This window comes from Oncorhynchus mykiss, chromosome 13 (assembly GCF_057628025.1).
Source record: "Oncorhynchus mykiss isolate SJ-2025 chromosome 13, ASM5762802v1, whole genome shotgun sequence".
Lineage (NCBI taxonomy): Eukaryota > Metazoa > Chordata > Actinopteri > Salmoniformes > Salmonidae > Oncorhynchus > Oncorhynchus mykiss.
This window is the reverse complement of record NC_143034.1, coordinates 41981957-42007023: the sequence shown is the minus strand read 5'-3', so window position 1 is coordinate 42007023 and position 25067 is coordinate 41981957. Positions and strand designations below refer to the sequence as shown.

At 41.8% G+C, this 25067-nt stretch overlaps 1 protein-coding gene and 1 long non-coding RNA gene across 2 annotated transcripts in view; one reads left to right on the top strand and one right to left on the bottom strand.

The window, feature by feature from the left end:
- LOC149978890 (uncharacterized) overlaps positions 1-10543 on the bottom strand; it is a 699006-nt gene extending 688463 nt beyond the window's left edge. The window contains exons 1-2 of the long non-coding RNA XR_016485897.1: positions 10438-10543; positions 10020-10081 (exon numbers count right to left, since the gene is read on the bottom strand). This is a non-coding gene — a long non-coding RNA (uncharacterized LOC149978890). The remainder of the gene's footprint in view (positions 1-10019; positions 10082-10437) is intronic.
- The window catches only part of LOC110486143 (MAGUK p55 subfamily member 2), a 36430-nt gene that overhangs the window by 4261 nt on the left and 7102 nt on the right, over positions 1-25067 (top strand). The window contains 5 exon segments of the mRNA XM_090196233.1: positions 14072-14129; positions 18838-18941; positions 24321-24473; positions 24681-24717; positions 24720-24814. Coding sequence (XP_090052359.1) covers positions 14099-14129; positions 18838-18941; positions 24321-24473; positions 24681-24717; positions 24720-24814 — 420 coding nt within the window. The 5' untranslated portion in view covers positions 14072-14098.

The window sequence follows — 25067 nt, the reverse complement described above, 5'->3', positions numbered from 1 at the left end:
TGCTGCAAAAGGTGGCTCTACAAAGTATTGACTTTGAGGGGTGAATCGTCATGCACATTCAAGTTTTATTTTTTTTTTGTCTTATTTCTTGTTTGTTTCACAATAAAATATTTTGCATCTTTAAAGTGGTAGGCATTTTGTGTACATCAAATGATACAAACCCACAAAAAAAATATTTTATTCCAGGTTGTAAGGCAACAAAATAGGCAAAATGCCAGGGGGGAGCTAGGCTTGTTTGACCACAGATCTATAGGTCGATAGCCCTAGGAGATGTGTTATACAGCAGCTCTGTCTATCAGTCAGAGTGTGTGCAGATAAAGCCGATCGACCACACTCAGTCCTTGGCGTCAGAATAGCATCATGGGAGACCTGTGGTTTCTGGCATAATGTAGGTTTTATTGGACTGGACCTCTGTGTATGTCTCTGTGTGTGTGCATGTGTGTGTGTATGCTTGCGTGCATATGTACACTGTACATACGTGCATGCATGTGTGTGTGTGCCTGTTGTGGCTCTCCCTACAAAGGGGCTATTTTCAGCCCTAGCTTATTAGAGTAGATCAGTGGACAGAGAGGAAAGGAGAGCTGCTGGCTTACTATGGGATGGATGTAAGGTAGCCATCGCCAGCCAAGCGCACACATGGAAGTTGGAACACCATTAAATCTAATGAAATATTTCACAGGACAGATACTGTATGGCTGGATTCACTGACACAGGACATATTTCTCTTCTTACCATTTTACAGATAAAGTATATTTTCTTTTATGACTTGTCAAAACAGTCGTACAATTCTTCTGACATGAAATGTTATTTGAAGATGGGCAATGACATTTTCACTCCTTATCACATTCATCAGTTGAGTCCATCTATTCAAATGTAATTGGTGCCACTGTCTATTTTAAATCAAACCAACTATTACTTTGGGAAAATATGCCTCAACAATGTTTTGTGGGGGTCATAGGTAGGCCTAAGGCCACTCGTCACCGGTGTTGTGTAATGGGTCTGCTGTTGGTCAGTGTGTTGTTGTTGCCCACATGACTGCCCTCTGACAAGATGTGTTAATAGGCTACTGAGGGGGTTAACAGGCTACCTGAGTTCAAGGGTCACTCATTAAAAATGTTTCAGCAGCAATGGTTCTCTATTTTGACTTTAGACCAGCAGTAAGAGAGAAGAAACATTTGCGGTCACGAGAGTTTGTGGTCGTCATACCGATTCATTTGTTTGCGGCTACACACATATTATGCTTTCCATTATGTTCAAAGTAGCCTGAATCCTAACTACAGTGATTTTGGTCACGATTCACTTGAAAGTTCATGTTAATGCTAATGTAAATCCTTACTTTGTTTGTCCTTGACTGTCATTGTAGAGGGGTCCTTCGTGTTTCCTGGTCGGAGATTGTGAGAGACAAACGGGGGTGCTTTCCAGAGCTTTTAAACTGTTGATTTGGCATGTTTCAATGGCTTGAATGAAAAAGTAAATGTTGCCAAAGCGAAGTGATGCACATAACAATTATGAAAACAACAGCGACAAGAATAAGAGCAGTACCTATAATAGTAAAGAAAACGTATATATATATATATATATATATATATAACAGATTAAACAAATACATATCTAATACAGAAGTGTAATAACTGTAGTAATGGTAGAAGCAGGTGTAATCTATGTGAGTCATTCAAGAGTCACTCCTCATGTCATACTGCCTGTCTTGCTGCCTCAGAAGTATAAGGGAACTCGTCCTCCTCTTCTGAGGAGGAGTAGCGAGAAGAATCGGAGGACCGATGCGCAGCGTGGTAAGTGTCCATAATGTTTATTCAAACACAACAGAACACTGGAACAAAACAATAAACGTGAATAAACGAAACAGTCCCGTGTGGTAACAAGCACTGACACGGAAGACAAACACCCACAACTCAAAAGTGAAACCAGGCTACCTAAGTATGATTCTCAATCAGGGACAACGATTGACAGCTGTCTCTGATTGAGAACCATACTAGGCCGAACACAGAAATCCCAAATTATAGAAAAACGAACATAGACAACTCACCCAACTCACGCCCTGACCATACTAAAACAAAGATATAATAACAGGACTAAGGTCAGAATGTGACATTACCCCCATACCTCCGCCGACCTTGGACTGGGGACCCTAGCCACGGGTCCCGAATTTACGGGAGATTCCGGCAGCGCAGGACAGGCGGGAGACTCCGGCAGCTCCGGAGTGAAGGGCGATTCTGGCAGACAGTGTTTTGGGGGGTTGGTGCTGAAGTGGGGCCGCTGCTCTCTTTTTGTTCTCCTTTATTGCCCCTACCTCTCCATTCTTACCATACGTTGAGCCTGTTGTCATGGATACCACGAATAAGAAATCCAGAGGTCTTCACGTTCCAAAATGGAACTGGGGCTTTCCCACCGAGCCTGATATGCATAAATAAAACATGTTTATATAGAGATCCATTCTGAACGGACCCAAGGATTACTAGACCCATTTCACATATAGACCTGGTTGGATCCAGACCCGGTCCGATTTGATCCGAGGAAAGCTACTTAATTAACCAGAGCTGATAAAGCGCGTGGGAGAGGAGGGAGAGAGAGGTGCTGCTCTAGCAGGCGGGAGAGAGGCCGTACTGTGTGAGCAAGTGAAACAGGAGCAGGGAGGGAGAGACAGCAACCAACTAAACCGACTCACGCTACAGGAGACTAGGTTATTTATCATCAAATATGATTACGTTGTACTTGTCTTGACTGCATCAAACCGGGAGAAGTTAGTTAAGATGGATCATGGAGACCTCTAGCTAATATGCAAAAATATGGACAAGACTTAGATTTAAGTGCCTTTGAATGGGGTATGGTAGTAGGTGCCAGAACTGCAACACTGCTGGATTTTTTACTCTCAATAGTTTACCGTGTGTATCAAGAATGGTCCACCACCCGAAGGACATCCAGACAACTTGACACAACCGTGGGAAGCATTGGAGTCAGCATTGGCCAGCATTCCTGTGGAACGCTTTCGACACCTTGCAGAGTCCATGCCCGACTCAATGTTAGGAAGGTTTTCCTAATGTTTTGTACACTCAGTGTATATAAGTCAAGAAAACATCAGTGCTTATTGGTCGTCCATCGTTCAAACTTGAATATAATCTGCTGATGGGAAAACAGCACTCTGCTAGTGAATATTATACTAAGAAAAATGTCCAAATGCACCTGTTGGATTCTATGCTGGTATAAATGTGTATCATTACTGTCCATTAGAGGTCTTCATGGATCCCCCTGTACCCGAATACCCGAGACCCGATCCTGGACCGAGCGAGTTCGGATCCAGAATTTTAAAAAAATGTCACGGGTCTGGGTCGGATCTGATATGATTGTCGGGTCTCGGTTGTGTAGTTTTAACTGACTTGTCCGGAAGGACCCATACAGACCCGAACACGACTACTGCAGTAGAGAGAGAGAGAGAGAAATTGCGTAATTTATACTGCTGCTCTTTGCTTTTCACGAGACTGGTGCGTGTAGCTTGTGGTTGTTGGCCAATCATAAGTCATCAAAGTGTCAATAGGCTAAAACCATAGAGTCTTTATGTGGGCAAATGTCAGGAGACACCTAATCAATGGAAGATGGAATTAAAATTACGGAGTTAAAGGAGCAGGATAGGCTACAATGACCAACTGGTAGGCTGCTACTTTAGTGGCTTGCGAAAGTATTCACCCCTCCTTGGCATTTTTCCTATTTTGTTGACTTACAACCTGGAATTTAAAAAAAAAGGGGGGGGATTGTATCATTTGATTTACACAACATGCCTACCAATGTAAAGATGTATAACTACCCCCCCCCCCCAATGTATTCACCCCCCCCCCCCCTCCCCCCTCCCCCTCTTGGGATATGTCTCTATAAGCTTGGCACATCTAGCCACTGGGATGTTTGCCCATTCTTCAAGGCAAAACTGCACCAGCTCCTTCAAGTTGGATGGGCTCCTGCTGGTGTACAGCAATCTTTAAGTCACACCACAGATTCTCAATTGGATTAAGGTCTGGGCTTTGACTAGGCCATTCCAAGACATGTAAATGTTTACCCTTAAACACTCGAGTGTTGCTTTAGCAGTATGGTTAGGGTCATTGTCCTGCTGGAAGGTGAACCTCCGTCCTAGTCTCAAATCTCTGGAATATTGAAACAGGTTTCCCTCAAGAATTTCTCTGCATTTAAAACCATCCATCATTCCTTCATTTCTGACCAGTTTCCCAGTCTCTGCCGATGTAAAACATCCCACAGCATGATGCTGCCACCACCATGCTTCACTGTGGGGATGGTGTTCTCGGGTGGTGAGAGGTGTTGGGTTTGTGCCAGACATAGCGTTTTCCTTGATGGCCAAAAAGCTACATTTTAGTCACATCTGACCAGAGTACCTTCTTCCATATGTTTGGGGAGTCTCCCACATGCCTTTTGGCAAACACCAAACGTGTTTGCTTATTTATTTCTTTAAGCAATGGCTTTTTTTCTGGCCACTCCTCCGTAAAGCCCAGCTCTGTGGAGTGTAAGGCTTAAAGTAGTACTATGTCAGATACTCCAATCTCCGCTGTGGAGCTTTGCAGCTCCTTCAGGGTTCTCTTTGGACTCTTTGTTGCCTCTCTGATTAATGCCCTCCTTGCCTTGTCCGTGAGTTTTGGTGAGTGGCCCTCTCTTGGCAGGTTTGTTGTGGTGCCATATTCTTTAAAATGTTTAAATAATGGATTTATTGGTGCTACGTGCTCCGTGTTCAAAGTTTCAGATATTATTTTAAAACACAACCCTGTTTATATTTTAAATTTCACATTTATTTAACCAGGTAGGCCAGTTGAGAACAAGTTCTCATTTACAACTGCGACCTGGCCAAGATAAAGCAAAGCAGTGCGACACAAACAACACCACAGAGGTACACATGGAATAAACAAACGTATAGTCAATAACACAGTAGAAAAAGTCTATATACAGTGTGTGCAAATGACGTGAGGAGGTAAGGCAATAAATAGGCCATAGTTGCGAAGTAACAATTACAATTTAGCTAATTAACACTTGAGTGATAGATGTGAAGATGATGATGTGTAAGTAGAAATACTGTTGTGCAACGGAGCAAAAAAGTTAATAAAAACAATATGGGGATGAGGTAGGTAGATTGGATGGGCTATTTACAAATGGGCTGTGTACAGCTGCAGCGACCAGTAAGCTGCTCAGATAGCTGATGCTTAAAGTTAGTGAAGGAGATATAAGTCTCCAACTTCAGCGATTTTTGCAATTCATACCAGTCATTGGCAGCAGAGAACTGGAAGGAAAGGCGGCCAAAGGAGGTGTTGGCATTGGGGATGATCATTGAGATATACCTGCTGGAGCACGTGCTACGGGTGGGTGTTGTTATGGTGACCAGTGAGCTGTGATAAGGCGGAGCTTTACCTAGCAAAGACTTACAGATGACCTGGAGCCAGTGGGTCTGGCGACAAATATGTAGCGAGGGCCAGCCGACGAGAGCATACAGGTCGCAGTGGTGGGTGTTATTTGGGGCTTTGGTGACAAAACGAATGGCACTATGATAGACTGCATGCAGTTTGCTGAGTAGTGTTGGAGGCTATTTTGTAAATGACATTGCCGAAGTCGAGGATCAGTAGGATAGTCAGTTTTACGAGGGTATGTTTGAAAGCTCGAGTGAAGGAGGCTTTCTTGCGAAATAGGAAAGCCGATTCTAGATTGAATTTTGTATTGGAGATGTTTAATATGAGTCTGGAAGGAGAGTTTCCAGTCTCGCCAGACACCTAGGTATTTGTAGTTGTCAACATATTCTAAATCAGAACCGTACAGAGTAGTGATGCTAGTCATGCGGGCTTATGCAGGCAGCGATCGATTGAAAAGCATGCATTTAGTTTTACTAGTGTTTAAGAGGAGTTGGAGGCCACAACTGGAGGTTAGTTAACACAGTGTCCAAAGAAGGGCCAGATGTATACAGAATGGTGTTGTCTGCGTAGAGGTGGATCAGGGAGTCACCCACAGCAAGAGCGATCTCCTATCTACAGGAATGGATTCCACAAATTCTGGATCTACCTCCTCCCACGCACCCACTGGAGATCGAGAGGGCCCATTGCACCCTACAGAGGTGGCTGCCTGGCCAGGTTGCACCCAGGGCATTTGTCATTACATTTCTACAGTACCAGGACATTGTTCGCATCCTCTCTGATGCCTGAGCAAAGGGAGAGCTCAAGTACGGAGATGCCAGAATCATGATCTTTCCGGATCTTTCTCCCATACTACACAAGAGGAGGATGGCTTTCTCCCCACTGAATAGACTTCTGCGTCAGGCTGCCTTGGCATACGGCCTGCGCTACCCAGCAACTTCGTGGATCGAATCCAAGAATGGTGAGTGCACATTTGACTCTGTGAAGATGGCTTATACATACATGAGGAAAGAACTTCCTGACTTGTTCACATCTACTACACCTAGAGGAACTGTCTTTTGAACTTGGATACAGTGGATAGTGAACTTTTAGCACATGAGGAAACAACAAAATTACTCATATGATTGACTGGCTGGCTGGCTAGCTGGCTAATGTTGTCTGTGCTATTTAGCCAGCTCGCTAGGTTTACAAGGGTGTAGCTATAGCTACTATACAGCCACACTATGCCAGGTAGTTACACTTTTGCTCTATAATTTTATTTTACTCAGAGAGGCCGAGTCGGGTTTGGTTAAATAGTTATGTGGCTTTTGACAGGGTTTCAAGCCTAACTGTTTATATTACTTCAGGGAATTTTAGCACTATTACGTTGGCTGGCTTGTTTATTGTTAGAGATGTATGCTAGCGTTAGTGATACCGAGGCAGGGATAAGCTGCACACTGGCTGGCCGCCTAATTGCCAGCCGGCTGATAGCTTTACACTTGTGTATGTGCGTACATGTGTGTATATAGAATATTTGGGGGGAGGGTGAACTCAGGAGGATGGTGATCGTTTAACTACTTGTCCCCATTTTATATTTGAGAGACGATAGTTATCGTCTGGTAAAGGTTTTTGTTTATACATCATAGCTTGATGTCTTTTTGCCTGACCTGCTGGGGTGCTTTTGTGGTCATCGCTTTTGTCGCCGCGCAGCACAGGTTTCAGGGCGCATTGGGGAATGCCGATTGGTTGACATTTGGGTGTGCGGGTAGGCTCTGTTGGTGACTATGAACGCACCTGAGGTTTTTGTTGTTGTTGTTGAGACATGCTCAAGTGGGGCTAAATAGTCTGGTCATTATTTGTTGTAATCAAATTGTATTTTGTTACTTGACAAAAAAATGTCATGCTACAAGGAACAGTCAATGTACTTCTAATTCCATCTACATGTCATTTAGAATTAACCTAATTCGAGCGATGCTATGCATAGCAGGTACATCTAGCTTTAAGACTAGATTCTAAGGGTATGAGTTCTTTAACTCCCTCAGTTGAGGAGGAGGTTGGGTAGGTTTGTGGTAGGGTCAGGGTATTAGCTCAGAAGATGTTTACTACTTTATACTTTCATCATTTAATTTTGTATAAGTTGTAGACACTCAACGCAATTTGGTTTCTTTCTTTTTCCCTATTTCTTATTTTCTTTAAAGATGTCGGCACCTAATATCTATACATTTATGACACTTAACATTAAGGTACTAAATGCCCAGTCAAGCGCAAACACATTCTGAATTATCTAAAGCAGCATAAGGTTGATATAGTTCTCCTTCAGGAGACACACCTAACTGACTCTGAGCATGATAAACTGAAGATCGAGTGGGTGGGTCGAGTGTACTATTCATCTTTCACCTCTCGGGCAAGAGGGGTGGCCATACTCATTAATAAGCATTGCCCCTTCCAGATACAATCTCAGATTAAAGACAAAGGGGGAAGGTTTGTGATCATTCAAGGTTTCATTAACATGGAGCCCATTATCATTGTGAATATGTATGGGCCTAAACATGATGATCCTAAATTGTTACCAAGACATCTTTTTGAAGTTAATGTGCCCATCATCAGAGATCATAATGGCAAGGGGTTTTAACTTGGTACTGGACCCTTCCAGTGATAGATATTCCTCTAATAGTATCAACCTCACACAGGCAGCTAAAATGTTAAATGCAGAAATGAAACATTTTGGACTTGTAGACTTCTGGAGATTTCACAACCAAAAGGTTAAAGAATACTCATTTTACTCCCCTGTCCATAACAGTTACTTTATTTACGTATTTCTTATTCCTGCAGCCAAGGAAAGTTTAACTACTGGGTGTACGTACTTACCAAGATGTATATCAGATCATTCTGCCCTGCTGGCTTCAGTGCCACTCAGTAAAACACAACCACCCTCAAGAAGATGGAGGTTTGGCACATACTTACTAAATAATCACACATTTGTAACATTTCTGAACACTCATATAGACATATTTTTTAGCACCGATAACAACTCTGCCCCCCCCCCCAAATCATATCCTTTAGTTCAGGTGCTCGTAAGATGTATAAGGCTCAAGTAGATTCAATGGAAAATGAAATTAGAGATCTGGAAAATGGACATAGTGTAACATTTGACGACTCAACTCTACAAAAATTTGACTCGATTGGAACATAACACCCTGATGACCCATAAAGTGGAAAATGCTCTTCGGAGAACAAAACAAAACAAAACTACTACGAACATGGAGATGAAGCAGGAAAGTTGCTTGCTTGGCAGATAAGAGAGTTAGAGTAGAGTTATGAGCTCTATTAAGCTACCCAATAACACAGTTGTTCAGTCCTGAGGAAATTAATCTAGTCTTCAGGGAGTTTTATAAAACATTGTACAAGTCTGAAGGCCACAATGCATGAGTTTTTGAACAAACTCAATTTACAAACTTTAAGTGATGAGGATAGAGAGCACCTGGAGAAAGAGATTACCTCAGAGGAAATTAGGGAATCCATTTTCAACACTGCTTGAGGAAAATCACCAGGGTTAGACGGATTCCCTATTGAATTCTATCGATCCTTTTTACCCAAACTAATTGAGCCTTTCTGCAGTATGTTTAATTATGCCATAGAGACAGAAAAGCTCCCAGACACATTTGAACAGGCACTGATCACAGTTTTGTTAAAATCTGGGAAAGATCCTCTGCTTTGTGGGTCATATCTCTATTGAACACTTCATACAAGATTCTTGCGAAACTCATAGCTCTTAGACTGGATAAGGTTCTTCCGGAATTGGTTGATGTGGACTAAACAGGCTTTGTAAGAAACCGCTCATCTCCTGATAATATCAGAGGATTATTTAATATTATGTATTATGACCAAGAATCTGTAGTGGCGGCTTCATTAGATGCTGAAAAATATTGACCGTATAGCATGGAACTACCTGTTTGAAGTTTTACAGATGATGAATATTGGACCTAAGTATGTAGGTCTGATTAGATTACTGTACAAATGTCCGGTAGACTAATGGGAACATTTCCTCACAGTTCTCCCTATCACGTGGCACAAGACAGGGTTGTCCCGCAAGTCCGCTCCTTTTTTTCTTTGGCTATAGAGCCACTGGCAGAAGCTTTAAGATCTCATCCATCCATCCATGGTGTTCGTATAGGTGGGCGTGAACATCTTGTCTCGCTCTATGCCGATGACATTTTTCTTTACCTCGCTAAACCAGAAATTTCACTCCGAACATGAGTTGACATCCTGAAAGAATATGGGACCTTTTCAGGATATAAAATAAACCTATTGAATAGTATAATTATGCCTTTTAACCTTTCTGATCTCCCCATCCCGGATCCGGGATCGTGAATACAGACTCAAGCTCATTACCATAACGCAACGTTAACTATTCATGAAAATCGCAAATGAAATGAAATAAATATGCTAGCTCTCAAGCTTAGCCTTTTGTTAACAACACTGTCATCTCAGATTTTCAAAATATGCTTCTCAACCATTGCAAAACAAGCATTTGTGTAACAGTATTGATGGCTAACGTAGCATTTAGCATTAGCATTCAGCTGGCAACATTTACACAAAAAAACAGAAAAGCATTCAAATAAAATCATTTACCTTTGAAGAACTTCAGATGTTTTCAATGAGGAGACTCTCAGATAGCAAATGTTCAGTTTTTCCTGAAAGATTATTTGTTTAGGACAAATCGCTCCGTTTTCTGCGTCACGTTTAGCTATGAAAAAACCCCTGTATCCAGGATTGTGTAAATCTATCAGCAAGCTCATTAGCATAACACAACGTTAACTATTTATGAAAATCGCAAATGAAATGAAATAAATATGCCATCTCTCAAGCTTAGCCTTTTGTAAACAACACTGTCATCTCAGATTTTCAAAATATGCTTCTCAACCATAGGAAAACAATAATTTGTGTAAAAGTAGCTAGCTAGCGTTAGCATTTCGCGTTAGCATTTAGCGTTAGCATCCAGCACGCAACATTAACAAAAACATAAAAGCCTTCAAATAAAATCATTTACCTTTGAAGAACTTCTGATGTTTTCAATGAGGATACTCTCAGTTAGATAGCAGAGGCTCAGTTTTTCCAAAAAGATTCCTTGTGTATTAGAAATAGCTCCGTTTTATACATCACATTTGGCTACCAAAAAAAATCCGAAAATTCAGTCCTCAAAACGCGAACTTTTTTCCAAATTAACTCCATAATATCGACTGAAAACATGGCAAACGTTGTTTAGAATCAATCATCAAGGTGTTTTTCACATATCTCTTCATTGATACATCGTTCTTGGACACATGCTTTCTCCCCTGAATCAAATGGTAAAGTAGAAGCAGCTGGCAATTGCGCACCGAATTCGACGCAGGACACCAGGCGGACACTTGGAAAATGTAGTCTCTTATGGTCAATCTTCCAATGATATGCCTACAAATACGTCACAATGCTGCTAAGACCTTGGGCGAACGACAGAAAGTGTAGGCTCATTCGTTGCGCAATCACAGCCATATAAGGAGAGAATGGAAAACAGAGCTTCAGAAATTCTGCTAATTCCTGGGTGATGCATCATCTTGGTTTCGCCTGTAGAATGAGTTCTGGGGCACTTACAGACAAAATCTTTGCAGATTCTGAAACTTCAGAGTGTTTTCTTTCCAAAACTGTCAAGAATATACATAGTCGAGCATCTTTTCGAGACAAAATATCGCGCTTAAAACGGGAACGTTTTTTATCCAAAAATGAAATAGCGCCCCTAGAGCTCTAACAGGTTTTAACAGGGCAGCTATGCAGAACTCTACCTTACATCCAGTTGTTTTACTGGGCATCTCAGTTAAAGGCTGTGTGGGTATGACAAGATACAACACCAAGTTCACACTCTTGGAGACAGATAGAGGAGTGTCTGACCCCTGCCACATTGGCATCTATACCTTATATTAGCCCACCTAAAGCTTTCAAGGTCTCATAAACAACCCTTTCATTAAAAACACTTTAAATACATGGATTGAAGTCTGTAAACAAACAGAAGGGCTTAGATCTATATATGAACAAACACCTTTGTATAATAACCCCATCTTACCCAAAGCCCTGAGAGATGGTATTATTTTCTTGGTTCAAAGGAATTTGGTAATCTCTATAGAGAAGGTGAACTACTATCCTTTCCACAACTGGCATCTCATTTTCAGTTACCTCAACTAATTTCTTTAAATTAAATACCGCCAGGTAAGGCATTATATTGCCACACATCAGGGAGGTAGGATTCATCCCATGAGTAAACATATAACTGATTAACTGTGGCTGGAAAGGAAAGGGTTAAAAGGTGTCATTTCTTACATGTACCCTCGGCTTCAAGCTCTGTTGGGGAACGATGAACCTCTGAACGCTTGCATGAAGTGGCATGATGACCTTTGCATGACGTGGCATGATGACCTTTGCATGACGTGGCATGATGACCTTTGCATGACGTGGCATGATGACCTTTGCATGACGTGGCATGATGTCTCGTTGAGGATGAGAAATGGGGAAAGCTCTTTTTTAGATGCTCAGGGTCTTTCATTTAACACAAGGCATCAGAGAGACTGTAGAAGATCAATTCTAAATATTCAACATTTTTCCTAAGGTGTAAAACGGGAGTGGGCACACTTATGCATATGTTTTTGTCCTGCCCTGAACTATGCAATTATTGGAAAGACATTATTCAGATCTTATCACAGGTCACTAATATGACGGTACAAACTAAATCCTTCCCTTATTCTTCTTGGAGATGATTCCGTTCTACCAGTTAATATTTGTAGCAAAACCAGATCCATTACATTGGCAGTCATTGCAGACAATAAATGCACAGCTAGAGACGTCACCCTGGCTGCCTCATTACTTCTTTCGTCATTCATATAATGTTATTATTTGTTTTTGTGTTGAATGATTTATTTTCTAGCATGGAATGTGAAGGTCATTCTGTTTCTTTTTGTTGTTGTTAATGAGTGAAGCTAATACCGGTAGAGGGGAGGGAGGGGGGTGTTCCTGTGTTGGGGAGGGAAGGGTTTTGCACGATGTGCCCCCATGTAGCATGGTGTTTTGTGTAGGTGGAAGGAGTAAAGGGGCATTATCTGTGTCATATTTTTCTGATTGTTAAATTGTAAAAAGAGAAATGGCAATAAATTTATTGTAAAAAAAAATAATTTAAGAATACGGTGATTGACAGATTCGAAAGCCTTGGCCAGGTCGATGAAGGCGGCTGCATAGTACTGTCTTTTATCAATGGCGGTTATGATATCGTTTAGTACCTTGAGCGTGGCTGAGGTGCACCCGTGACCAGCTCGGAAACCGGATTGCAAAGTGGAGAATGGTCAGTGATGGGATTCGAAATGGTCAGTGATCTGTTTGTTAACTTGGCTATCGAAGACTTTAGAAAGGCAGGGCAGGATGGATATGATCTGTACTTCTCCACAACTTTGCCACTGACCTGTTTGGAGAGCTCCTTGGTCTTCATGGTGCCGCTTGCTTGGTGGTGCCGCTTGCTTAGTTGTGTTGCAGACTCTGGGGCCTTTTAGAACAGGTGTATATATATACTGAGATCATGTGACAGATCATGTGACACTTAAATAAAGTCCACCTGTGTGCAATCTAACTAATTATGTGACTTCTGAAGGTAATTGGTTACACCAGATCTTATTTAGGGGCTTCATAGCAAAGGGGTGAATACATAAGCACGCACCACTTTTCCATTTGGAATTTTTTGGAATTTTGTGAAACAAGTAATTTTTTTGTTTTACTTCACCAATTAGGACTTTTTTGTGTATGTCCATTACATGAAATCCAAATAAAAATAAATTTAAATTACAGGTTGTAATGCAACAAAACAGGAAAAACGCCAAGGGGGCTGAATACTTTTGCAAGGCACTGTGTTTTCTGAATGGACCTCTTGTTGTTTGTAACTGTGTTGGACGAGAAAGGTCATACAGCCACCTCAATTAGCCTAGCTAGTTAACTGGGGGGGGGGGGGGGGGGGGGGGCAGAGGGTTAAACTAGCTCCTCCCGGTTAGATGCAGCCAAAACCGGTACTAAATAATCTTGTTCAATGATAAATAACCTAGCTATAGCAGCTATTAGTCTACTATAGCACGAGTCGGCTTGGTTGGTTTCTGTCTCTCGTCTTCCCCCTCCTCCCTGTTCAATGTGTCACTCGCTCATACTCACAGTAAACTTCACACACAGTACAGCACCTGGTCCTCTCTCTTCCTCTCCCTCATGTTTTATCAGCTCCGGTTAATTAAGTACCTTAAAAATCGATTTTTCTGCTGCTTCCCTCATTCAGACCGGGTCTGGAACCGACCAGGTCTATACGAAAAGGGTCTAGTTGTCATCGGGTCCGTTCGGAATGGGTTTATATTTTTTAAATGAATTTATGCATATCGGGTCCGGATGGGAAAACCCCATTTTGGAACGTGTCCAATTTTTTTGGCCCGTGAAGGCCTCTACCATCCATTTTAGCTCTGATGACCGCATTCAAAATGGATGTCTGTTCTGGCTCACATGCATGCACACATGAGGGAACACCCTCAATACAAAGAATCTTTTATTAAACTAAATGTTTATTAATGTCCCCCCCTCTATCTCTGTCTCTCTCGCCCTCTCTCTCTCTCTCTTCTTCTCCTCTCTGCCGGCAGCTGACACAGTTTGACTAAAGCCTCAACATGCCTGTGGCGTTGACTGGCACCGAGCGTGGTGAGTTTTGTTTTCCTCTCCCTTCCTTTCCTCCTTCCACCCCTCCTTTCCTTCCTCCAGCCCCTCAACCTCTTCCTCCCTTACCCAGCTCATCTCCTCTCTGTAGCTCTGAAAAATGGGGCCTCCCCATGTTCTATATGACACCCACATCCATAAACACACCACACAGCCATTAAGACCCACAGTTTCTCAATGCCGCAGCAAGAAAAGGGCTACTTTAATGAAGCCGTATAATGTGTCCCCTAAATGGAGATTGAACTGACACTGTTACTTCCTGGAAGTAGACCCATTTTTCACTGCTTGTCCAGACAACTGCCGCCATCTTTTCCTGCATAAGTTTTGGGATTTGGTGGAGGGAGTCTTGGGTCACACTTGACATTAAAGGGCAATCTGCAGTTGCAACATCCATTTGTTGACTTATAAATCAATGATATGCGCCCATTGATTCTTGAAGAATATAAATTATAAATGCCTCATGAGCTTAGTTCAACTGCCGTGCCCCATCACAACTTAAAATAAGCTTGTTTTACTCCAATGTTTTTAAACAACATAAATGTACACAAACACTGTATAACCTCAAAACATGGTTAAAACTCTATTTGCATCCATAGCTCTTTCTATGAATTTGAGAGTGGTAACATTTCTCCAGCCTCATCCCCTCAGCTTTTTTACTGAAACAGTGGTTGGTAAACATTATTATTTATTTTTTTACTGTTGATTGCCCCTTTAAGATACACAAATGTTACCCAGCAGTGATAGAGAGAGAAGATACTGTATGAGCACTTATTGTTTTCTCTGGGACATAGCTACCTCAAAATGGACTGTTTTTAATCAATAGCAGGTGGTCAACTGAGACCTTGGGCAAACCACGTATGAGATACTATGACAGTATAGGATGCGGCCATTGATTGTGACTAACGATGTGTATATCTATTTTTTAAAGTCCTTATATCCTGTACTGGAGAGTGACATGCTAACGACATGTTGATGTCATTGTTAGTCACTCATAGCTTAGTCACTCATAGCTTAGTCACTCATAGCTTAGTCACTCATAGCTGGGTGCAGAAATGCAGAGACAGCATACAGCTACAAATCTTGTTTAATAACGGGGGGAGCTTCATGACTGGGCTGTAAATTGAGTTGGAAGGCTGTAAAACAACCGCTTGCTTTATACATTTAGCTGCCTGCTGAAGGTTTTATGACATGAAGCTAAAACTGATGATCCATTCAAGGTGGTCCGGAAAACCTCCTGAACCTTGGCAGTAGAAATGTGAAAAAAAAACTCCTCCAAAACTTGAAGTTTTTTCAAGTCACTTGAAGTTTAACTTGCCTTCGCAAAAGGGCGAGTCTTTCCTCTTTCCAAGGGTCAGTCCTGAATTAGTCCTATTTCTCTGTGTGAAGCTGGGTGTAACTCATTCCTCTGAATCTGTATCTGTGTTTTTGTGTTGCTGTATGAAGCTGGGTGTAACGCATTCCTCTAACTGTATCTGTGTTTCTGTCTCTTTGTGAAGCTGGGTGTAACTCATTTGTCTGAATCTGTATCTGTGTTTCTGTCTCTTTGTGAAGCTGGGTGTAACTCATTTGTCTGAATCTGTATCTGTGTTTCTGTGTCTCTGTGTGGAGCTGGGTCTAACTCATTCCTCTGAATCTGTATCTGTGTCTCTGTGTCTCTTTGTGAAGCTGGGTGTAACTAATTTCTCTGAATCTGTATCTGTGTCTCTGTGTGAAGCTGGGTGTAACTTGTTCCTCTGAATCTCTGTCTGTGTTTCAGTGTCTCTGCGTGATTCTTGGTGTAACTCATTCCTCTGAATCTGAATCTGTGTTTCTGTGTTTATGTGTGAAGCTGGGTGTAACTAATTTGTCTGAATCTGTATCTGTGTTTCTGTGTCTCTGTGTGAAGCTGGGTGTAACTCGTTCCTTTGAATCTGTATTTGTGTTTCTGTGTCTCTGTATGTATCTTGGTGTAACTCGTTCCTTTGAACCTGTATCTGTGTTTCTGTGTCTCTGTGTGAAGCTGGATGTAACTCATTCCTCTGAATCTGTATCTGTGTTTCTGTGTCTCTTTGTGAAGCTGGGTGTAACTTGTTCCTCTGAATCTGTATTTGTGTTTCTGTGTCTCATTGTGAAGCTGGGTGTAACTCATTCCTTTGAATGTGTGTCTGTGTTTCTGTGTCTCTGTATGAATCTTGGTGTAACTCATTCCTCTGAATCTGTATCTGTGTTTCTGTGTTTCTGTGTGAAGCTGGGTGTAATTCGTTCCTTTGAATCTGTATCTGTGTTTCTGTGTCTCTGTGTGAAGCTGGGTGTAACTCGTTCCTTTGAACCTGTATCTGTGTTTCTGTGTCTCTGTGTGAAGCTGGATGTAACTCATTCCTCTGAATCTGTATCTGTGTTTCTGTGTCTCTTTGTGAAGCTGGGTGTAACTTGTTCCTCTGAATCTGTATTTGTGTTTCTGTGTCTCATTGTGAATCTTGGTGTAACTCATTCCTCTGAATCTGTATCTGTGTTTCTGTGTTTCTGTGTGAAGCTGGGTGTAACTCGTTCCTTTGAATCTGTATCTGTGTTTCTGTGTCTCTGTGTGAAGCTGGGTGTAACTCGTTCCTTTGAATCTGTATCTGTGTTTCTGTGTCTCTGTGTGAAGCTGGGTGTAACTCATTCCTCTGAATCTGTATTTGTGTTTCTGTGTCTCTGTGTGAAGCTGGGTGTAACTCATTCCTCTGAATCTGTATTTGTGTCTCTGTGTCTCTGTGTGAAGCTGGGTGTAACTCATTCCTCTGAATCTGTATTTGTGTCTCTGTGTATCTTTGTAAAGCTGGGTGTATCTCATTTCTCTGAATCTGTATCTGTGTCTCTGTATGAATATTGGTGTAAACTCATTCCTCTGAATCTGTATCTGTGTTTCTGTGTCTCTGTGTGAAGCTGGGTGTAACTCGTTCCTTTGAATCTGTATCTGTGTTTCTGTGTCTCTGTGTGAAGCTGGGTGTAACTCGTTCCTTTGAATCTGTATCTGTGTTTCTGTGTCTCTGTGTGAAGCTGGGTGTAACTCATTCCTCTGAATCTGTATTTGTGTTTCTGTGTCTCTGTGTGAAGCTGGGTGTAACTCATTCCTCTGAATCTGTATTTGTGTCTCTGTGTATCTTTGTAAAGCTGGGTGTATCTCATTTCTCTGAATCTGTATATGTGTCTCTGTATGAATATTGGTGTAAACTCATTCCTCTGAATCTGTATCTGTGTTTCTGTGTCTCTGTGTGAAGCTGGGTGTAACTCATTCCTCTGAATCTGTATTTGTGTCTCTGTGTATCTTTGTAAAGCTGGGTGTATCTCATTTCTCTGAATCTGTATCTGTGTCTCTGTGTGAAGCTGGTTGTAACTTGTTCCTCTGAATCTCTGTCTGTGTTTCAGTGTCTCTGTATGAATATTGGTGTAAACTCATTCCTCTGAATCTGTATCTGTGTTTCTGTGTTTATGTGTGAAGCTGGGTGTAACTAATTTGTCTGAATCTGTATCTGTGTTTCTGTGTCTCTGTGTGAAGCTGGGTGTAACTCGTTCCTTTGAATCTGTATTTGTGTTTCTGTGTCTCTGTATGTATCTTGGTGTAACTCGTTCCTTTGAACCTGTATCTGTGTTTCTGTGTCTCTGTGTGAAGCTGGATGTAACTCATTCCTCTGAATCTGTATCTGTGTTTCTGTGTCTCTTTGTGAAGCTGGGTGTAACTCATTCCTTTGAATGTGTGTCTGTGTTTCTGTGTCTCTGTATGAATCTTGGTGTAACTCATTCCTCTGAATCTGTATCTGTGTTTCTGTGTTTCTGTGTGAAGCTGGGTGTAACTCGTTCCTTTGAATCTGTATCTGTGTTTCTGTGTCTCTGTGTGAAGCTGGGTGTAACTCGTTCCTTTGAATCTGTATCTGTGTTTCTGTGTCTCTGTGTGAAGCTGGGTGTAACTCATTCCTCTGAATCTGTATTTGTGTTTCTGTGTCTCTGTGTGAAGCTGGGTGTAACTCATTCCTCTGAATCTGTATTTGTGTCTCTGTGTATCTTTGTAAAGCTGGGTGTATCTCATTTCTCTGAATCTGTATCTGTGTCTCTGTATGAATATTGGTGTAAACTCATTCCTCTGAATCTGTATCTGTGTTTCTGTGTTTATGTGTGAAGCTGGGTGTAACTAATTTGTCTGAATCTGTATCTGTGTCTCTGTGTGAAGCTGGGTGTGTCTCGTTCCTCTGAATCTGTATCTGTGTTTCTGTGTCTCTGTGTGAAGCTGGGTGTAACTCATTCCTCTGAATCTGTATCTATGTTTCTGTGTCTCTGTGTGAAGCTGGGTGTAACTCATTCCTCTGAATCTGTATGTGTGATTCTGTGTCTCTGTGTGAAGTTGGGTGTAACTCATTCCTCTGAATCTGTATCTGTGTTTCTGTGTCTCTGTGTGAAGCTGGGTATGACTCGTTCCTCTGAATCTGTATCTGTGTTTCTGTGTCTCATTGTGAAGCTGGGTGTAACTCATTCCTTTGAATCTGTGTTTCCGTGTCTCTGTATGAATCTTGGGGTAACTAATTTCTCTGTATCTGTATCTGTGTTTCTGTGTCTCTGTGTGAAGCTGGGTGTAACTCATTCCTCTGAATCTGTATGTGTGATTCTGTGTCTCTGTGTGAAGCTGGGTGTAACTCATTCCTCTGAATCTGTATCTGTGTTTCTGTGTCTCTGTGTATAGTGGTACCCCCCCAGGTCCTGGATACCCTGAGTGACAGCAACAGCTCCACCACCGCCAATGACCTGGACCTCATCTTCCTCAAGGGCATCATAGACAGCCCCGTGGTAAGTCAGAGAGAGAGAGAGACCTTGTATACATACAGTCAAACATGGCAGGATGTATTCACACACAGGCCTACACAGAGCCTTGTAGTGAGTCAGAGCAAGGTGAAATATGTAGGCCTAGTATGTAGCGTCACACACACATACACACACTCACACACACACACACGCACACATATACACACACACGCACGCACGCGCACACACACACACAAACACACACACACACGTACACACACACACACACACGCACACGCACACAAACCAGAGAGAGTGATTGAATAAGGCCCACAGTCCTAAAACCACAAATTTCCAGTGCCAAAAATACATTGCACGTTCCCAGAAGCTATCACTCATTCAAGCCTTTACGAACTCACAACCCTGTATGGCAACAGAGACAATGCCATGTAAACTGACACCCTCCCTCTGAACATGCATTCTATAAAAGGTGAGAGGCATTACAGCATGTAATTGCAACTGATATCCCCCTTCTGCTGACATGCATTTTAAAAAAGGTGGGACGCATCAACCTTTGCAAATCCGTTAAATGATTTACTACCAAATGAAAATAGCAGGGAGAGCTGTAAGTCATTACAACTCTCTCCATGTCTGAGGGGAAAAGGAAACCACAGCTGTAAACAAAGGAGACAGAAAGAGGAATCATTCAATTGCTTCGGAAATAAATAGGGTGTTTAGCCTTTTGTTCAATTAATGTTACCCAAGGAGAAGGGTTTTGCACCTTTCATTGAAGTCTTTCTCAGTGATTAAAGGGGAAGTGTCTGGGTACTGTTGACAGAAATGCAGGGGTTGGTTTGGAACAAAGACTACTAAGTCTTTCTCAGTGATTAAAGGGGAAGTGTCTGGGTACTGTTGACAGAAATGCAGAGGGTTGATTTGGAAGAAAGGCTACTAAGTCTTGCTCAGTGATTAAAGGGGATGTATTTGGGGACTGTTGCTGGAAATGCAGGGGGTTGGTTTGGAACAAAGGCTACTAAGACACAGATCTTTTTTTAAAGCACAACAGGTCTTTATCATTTTGTTATTCATTTATTCATGATTAGTTGGGGCAAGTAAATTAAATGATTTAAATTAGGCCATCTCTTGAAGAGGGTAATATAATCTCAAACTATGTCGACATCTGAGGATGTGGAACTGTCATGCCCCAGCACTAATGACTGCTGCTGGACCGCTTTGATGTCAGATGATGAGAGGAGTTACTCTCTCTCTCTCTCTCTCTCACACACACACACACACACACACACACACTCGCTGGCTCTCCCCTACAGGGGAAATGAGAAGTGACAGCCCAGACTAAAATTAGCGCTTCTAAGGGAGGCCTGGCATATTGATTTGCCTTGAACCACAGTTTGTCAATGAATCAGATTTAAGGTGTAGGTGCACTACTTGTCCACCATGTGGCATGATTCCAAAAAAAATCAAATTAAATTGGTCTGGCAGTGAGGCCCATATACTCTGTGTAGGTGGGTCACTTTGCCTTTAAGTGTTGATCCCAGTACAGATTTGCTAAATCCCTCTTCATGCTAAGTTTACGTTAAAGAAGAATAGATGGATCCTAAATCTGCTCTTAAGACAACCACTGGGCTGGAAGCCTAAATTCCAGGCTCGTGCCAGATGCCACTCAGTCCCAGAACCCAGGGTCATGTCTGGCCCGTCCCTTCAGTTGTTCATGTCCACTAATTCTCTCAATAATTACTTTCAAGCATCTGCTTTTACATTAAAGATATGATCAGCTGACTTTGAACTAATTTCCCTCTGTGAATGAACTTCAAAGGGAAAGTCAGCCAGGCAGTAAGGACATTTTGGGCGGATCTTGGAGACTCTGTGAAGTATTAATGGCTTCCACTCTACTTTGATGAAAAATACTTAATTAATCAGATTAAAGTCAAAGAGAGCAAAATAAAAGTTTCAATGATTTTGAAAGATTTTTATATATATTTTAAGGTGCAAAGTATGTGTACTTACTATTTTTAAATAACCAAACCATTCTGAAACATATTTATTTCCATCTTAATAACTTCTTATGGCAGGGGGCAGTACTGAGTAGCTTGGATGAATAAGGTGCCCAGAGTAAACTGCCTGCTACTCAGGCCCACATAAAAATATGAGAGAGGCCTGTAATAAACATCATAGGTACACTTCAACTATGACAGACAAAATGAGAAGAAAAAAATCCAGAAAATAACATTGTAGGATTTTTATTGAATTTATTTGCAAATTATGGTGGAAAATAAGTATTTGGTCAATAACAAAAGTTTATCTCAAATACTTTGTTATATACCCTTTGTTGGCAATGACAGAGGTCAAATGTTTTCTGTAAGTCTTCACAAGGTTTTCACACACTGTTGCTGGTATTTTGGCCCATTCCTCCATGCAGATCTCCTCTAGAGCAGTGATGTTTTGGGGCTGTTGCTGGGCAACACGGACTCTCAACTCCCTCCAAAGATTGTCTATGGTATTGAGATCTGGAGACTGGCTAGGCCACTCCAGGACCTTGAAATGCTTCTTACGAAGCCACTCCTTCGTTGCCCGGGCAGTGTGTTTGGGATCATTGTCATGCTGAAAGACCCAGCCATGTTTCATCTTCAATGCCCTTGCTGATGGAAGGAGGTTTTCACTCAAAATCTCACAATAAATGGCCCCATTCATTCTTTCCTTTACACGGATCAGTTGTCCTGGTCCCTTTGCAGAAAAACAGCCCCAAAGCATGATGTTTCCACCCCCATGCTTCACAGTAGGTATGGTGTTCTTTGGATGCAACTCAGCATTCTTTGTCCTCCAAACACGACGAGTTGAGTTTTTACCAAAAAGTTATATTTTGGTTTCATCTGACCATATGTCATTCTCCCAATCTTCTTCTGGATCATCCAAATGCTCTCTAGCAAACTTCAGACGGGCCTGGACATGTACTGGCTTAAGCAGGGGGACACGTCTGGCACTGCAGGATTTGAGTCCCTGGCGGCGTAGTGTGTTACTGATGGTAGGCTTTGTTACTTTGGTCCCAGCTCTCTGCAGGTCATTCACTAGGTCCCCCCGTGTGGTTCTGGGATTTTTGCTCACCATTCTTGTGATAATTTTTACCCCACGGGGTGAGATCGTGCGTGGAGCCCCAGATCGAAGGAGATTATCAGTGGTCTTGTATGTCTTCCATTTCCTACTAATTGCTCCCACAGTTGATTTCTTCAAACAAAGCTGCTTACCAATTGCAGATTCAGTCTTCCCAGCCTGGTGCAGGTCTACAATTTTGTTTCTGGTGTCCTTTGACAGCTCTTTGGTCTTGGCCATAGTGGAGTTTGGAGTGTGACTGTTTGAGGTTGTGGACAGGTGTCTTTTATACTGACAACAAGTTCAAACAGGTGCCATTAATACAGGTAACGAGTGGAGGACAGAGGAGCCTCTTAAAGAAGAAGTTACAGGTCTGTGAGAGCCAGAAATCTTGCTTGTTTGTAGGTGACCAAATGCTTATTTTCCACCATAATTTGCAAATAAATTCATTCAAAATCCTACAATGTGATTTTCTGGAGAAAAAAAAATCTCATTTTGTCTGTCATAGTTGAAGTGTACCTATGATGAAAATTACAGGCCTCTCTCATCTTTTTAAGTGGGAGAACTTGCACAATTGGTGGCTGACTAAATACTATTTTGCCCTACTGTATGCATTTCATTAGTAGATTTGGATAGAACACACTCTGAAGTTTCTAAAACTGTTTGAATGAAGTTTGTGAGTATAACAGAACTCAAATGGCAGGCAAAAACCTGAGAAAAATTCAAATAGGAAGTGGGAAATAGTTAAATAAATTTGTAGTTTTTCAACTCTTTGCCTATCGAATATACAGTGTCTATGGGGTCAAATTGCACTTCCTACGGCTTCCACTAGATGTCAACAGTCTTTAGAACCTTGTTTGATGCTTCTACTGTGAAGGAGGGGGGAATGGGAGCTGAATGAGTCAGTGGTCTGGCAGAGTGGCATGAGCTGGTCACGCGCGTTCACGTGAAAGTTAGCTTGAGTTCCATTTAATTTCTGAGGACAAAGGAATTCTCAGGTTGGAACATTATTGAAGATTTATGATAAAAACATCCTAAAGATTTATTCTATTCTTCGTTTGACATGCTTCTCCAGACTGTAACGGAAGTGACTGTACTTTTCGTCTGCTCGCCCGTCATGAATTTGGATTACTGGACTAAACGCGCGAACAAAAAGGAGGTATTTGGACATAAATGATGGACTTTATCGAACAAATCAAACATTTATTGTGGAACTGGGATTCCTGGGAGTGCATTCTGATTAAGATCATCAAAGGTAAGTGAATATTTATAATGTTATTTCTGACTTTTGTTGACTCCACAACATGGTGGATATCTGTGTGGCTTTATTTGTTGTCTGAGCGCTGTACTCAGATTATTGCATGGTGTGCTTTTTCGGTAAAGGTCTTTTGAAATCTGACACAGAAGTTGCATTAAGGAGAAGTGTATCTATAATTCCATGCATAATAGTTGTATCTTTTATCAAGGTTTATTATGAGTATTTCTGTAAATTGATGTGGCTCTCTGCAAAATCACCGGATGTTTTGGAACTACTAAACATAACGCGCCAATGTAAACTCCGATTTTTGTATATTAACTTTATCGAACAAAACATACATGTATTGCGTAACATGAAGTCCTATGAGTGTCATCTGACGAAGATCATCAAAGGTTAGTGATTAATTTTATCTTTATTTCTGCTTTTTGTGACTCCCCTCTTTGGCTGGAAAATGGCTGTGTTTTTCTGTGACTAGGTGCAGACCTAACATAATCGTTTGGTGTGCTTTCGTCGTAAAGCCTTTTTGAAATCGGAAATTGTGGTGGGATTAACAACAAGTTTATCTTTAAAATGGTGTAAAATACTTCTATGTTTGAGGAATTTTAATTATGAGATTTCTGTTGTTTTGAATTTGGCGCCCTGCACTTTCACTGGCTGTTGTCATATTGATCCCGTTAGCGGGATTCAAGCCATAAGAAGAGATTCTCCAGTACTATTGTCTACTTTTTAGCCAGGAGTTCTGGCTAAAAGTGGCGCTTACGAGACAAAAGTGATCCCGAAAAGAGTGTGCATTTTGTTATCTGTCACTCAAATGGCGAGGGGCTGACTCACGTGGGGGAAAATGTAGGGAAAATGTCGCAGCACAGCTTACAGAGAAACAGTCGCTTTCAAACTAGGGATTTCGTAGCTTCTTGAGGTAAAACAGTAATTCTGCTCATAGATTATGCATGTATGAGCTACACATTGACACACCCAGGCCAAAGCGGGAGGTTTGTCTTTAATATTTCAAATATGTATTCAAATAAAATAATAAGTGTGTGTGTTTTCTTTATGTCCCATAGGAACCAGAGAGTCTGGAAAAGACCAGATTGGTGGCGGTGAGGGACAACAACATAGAGCTGGTCGAGGAGATCCTCAGAGAGCTGAGTCCCTTCACACACCAAAGCAACACTGCAGCAGAGCTCACGCGCATCCTCATCGACCCCCACTTTCAGGTGCACACACAGACGCACACAAGTGTGCACACGCATACCCATACCCATTAAGCCACACACTCATGTGGACATCAATGCACACATACACCTACATGGACGTGCAGAGTAGACACATCCTTCATCACATAATACACTATTTAGTCTTAAGGAAGTATTGCCTCGGTCTGCTGTCAATCTAATGTTCTTTCTCTGCCGACTGGTTCCCAGTCTCTGCTGGAGACCCATGACTTGGTGGCGTCCCAGGTGTGTGTGCCTACATGGAGCCCCCCGTCAGCAACCAGCCCGTGCCCCCAGATACTGTCCGGATGGTGGGCATCCGCAAAGTAGCTGGTGAACACCTGGTTAGTACCACCTTGCTCGTTGTCTATCACCTATCTGTTATAGATAGCATGGCACCCAGAGTTGAGGTGTTTTAGTAAACTCTTACTCCTTTGGCTGAATCCCAAACAGGCTAGGGGTTTTAACCACAGTGTAAAATTGTGGTGTATTCTCATTCATGTCCTTTTTTCAGGAGAGGGAATTCTCATTATTTTGTCATTTTTAGATATTTTATGGAACATATTGGACATTGTAGAAGGACAATGATGAGAGGAC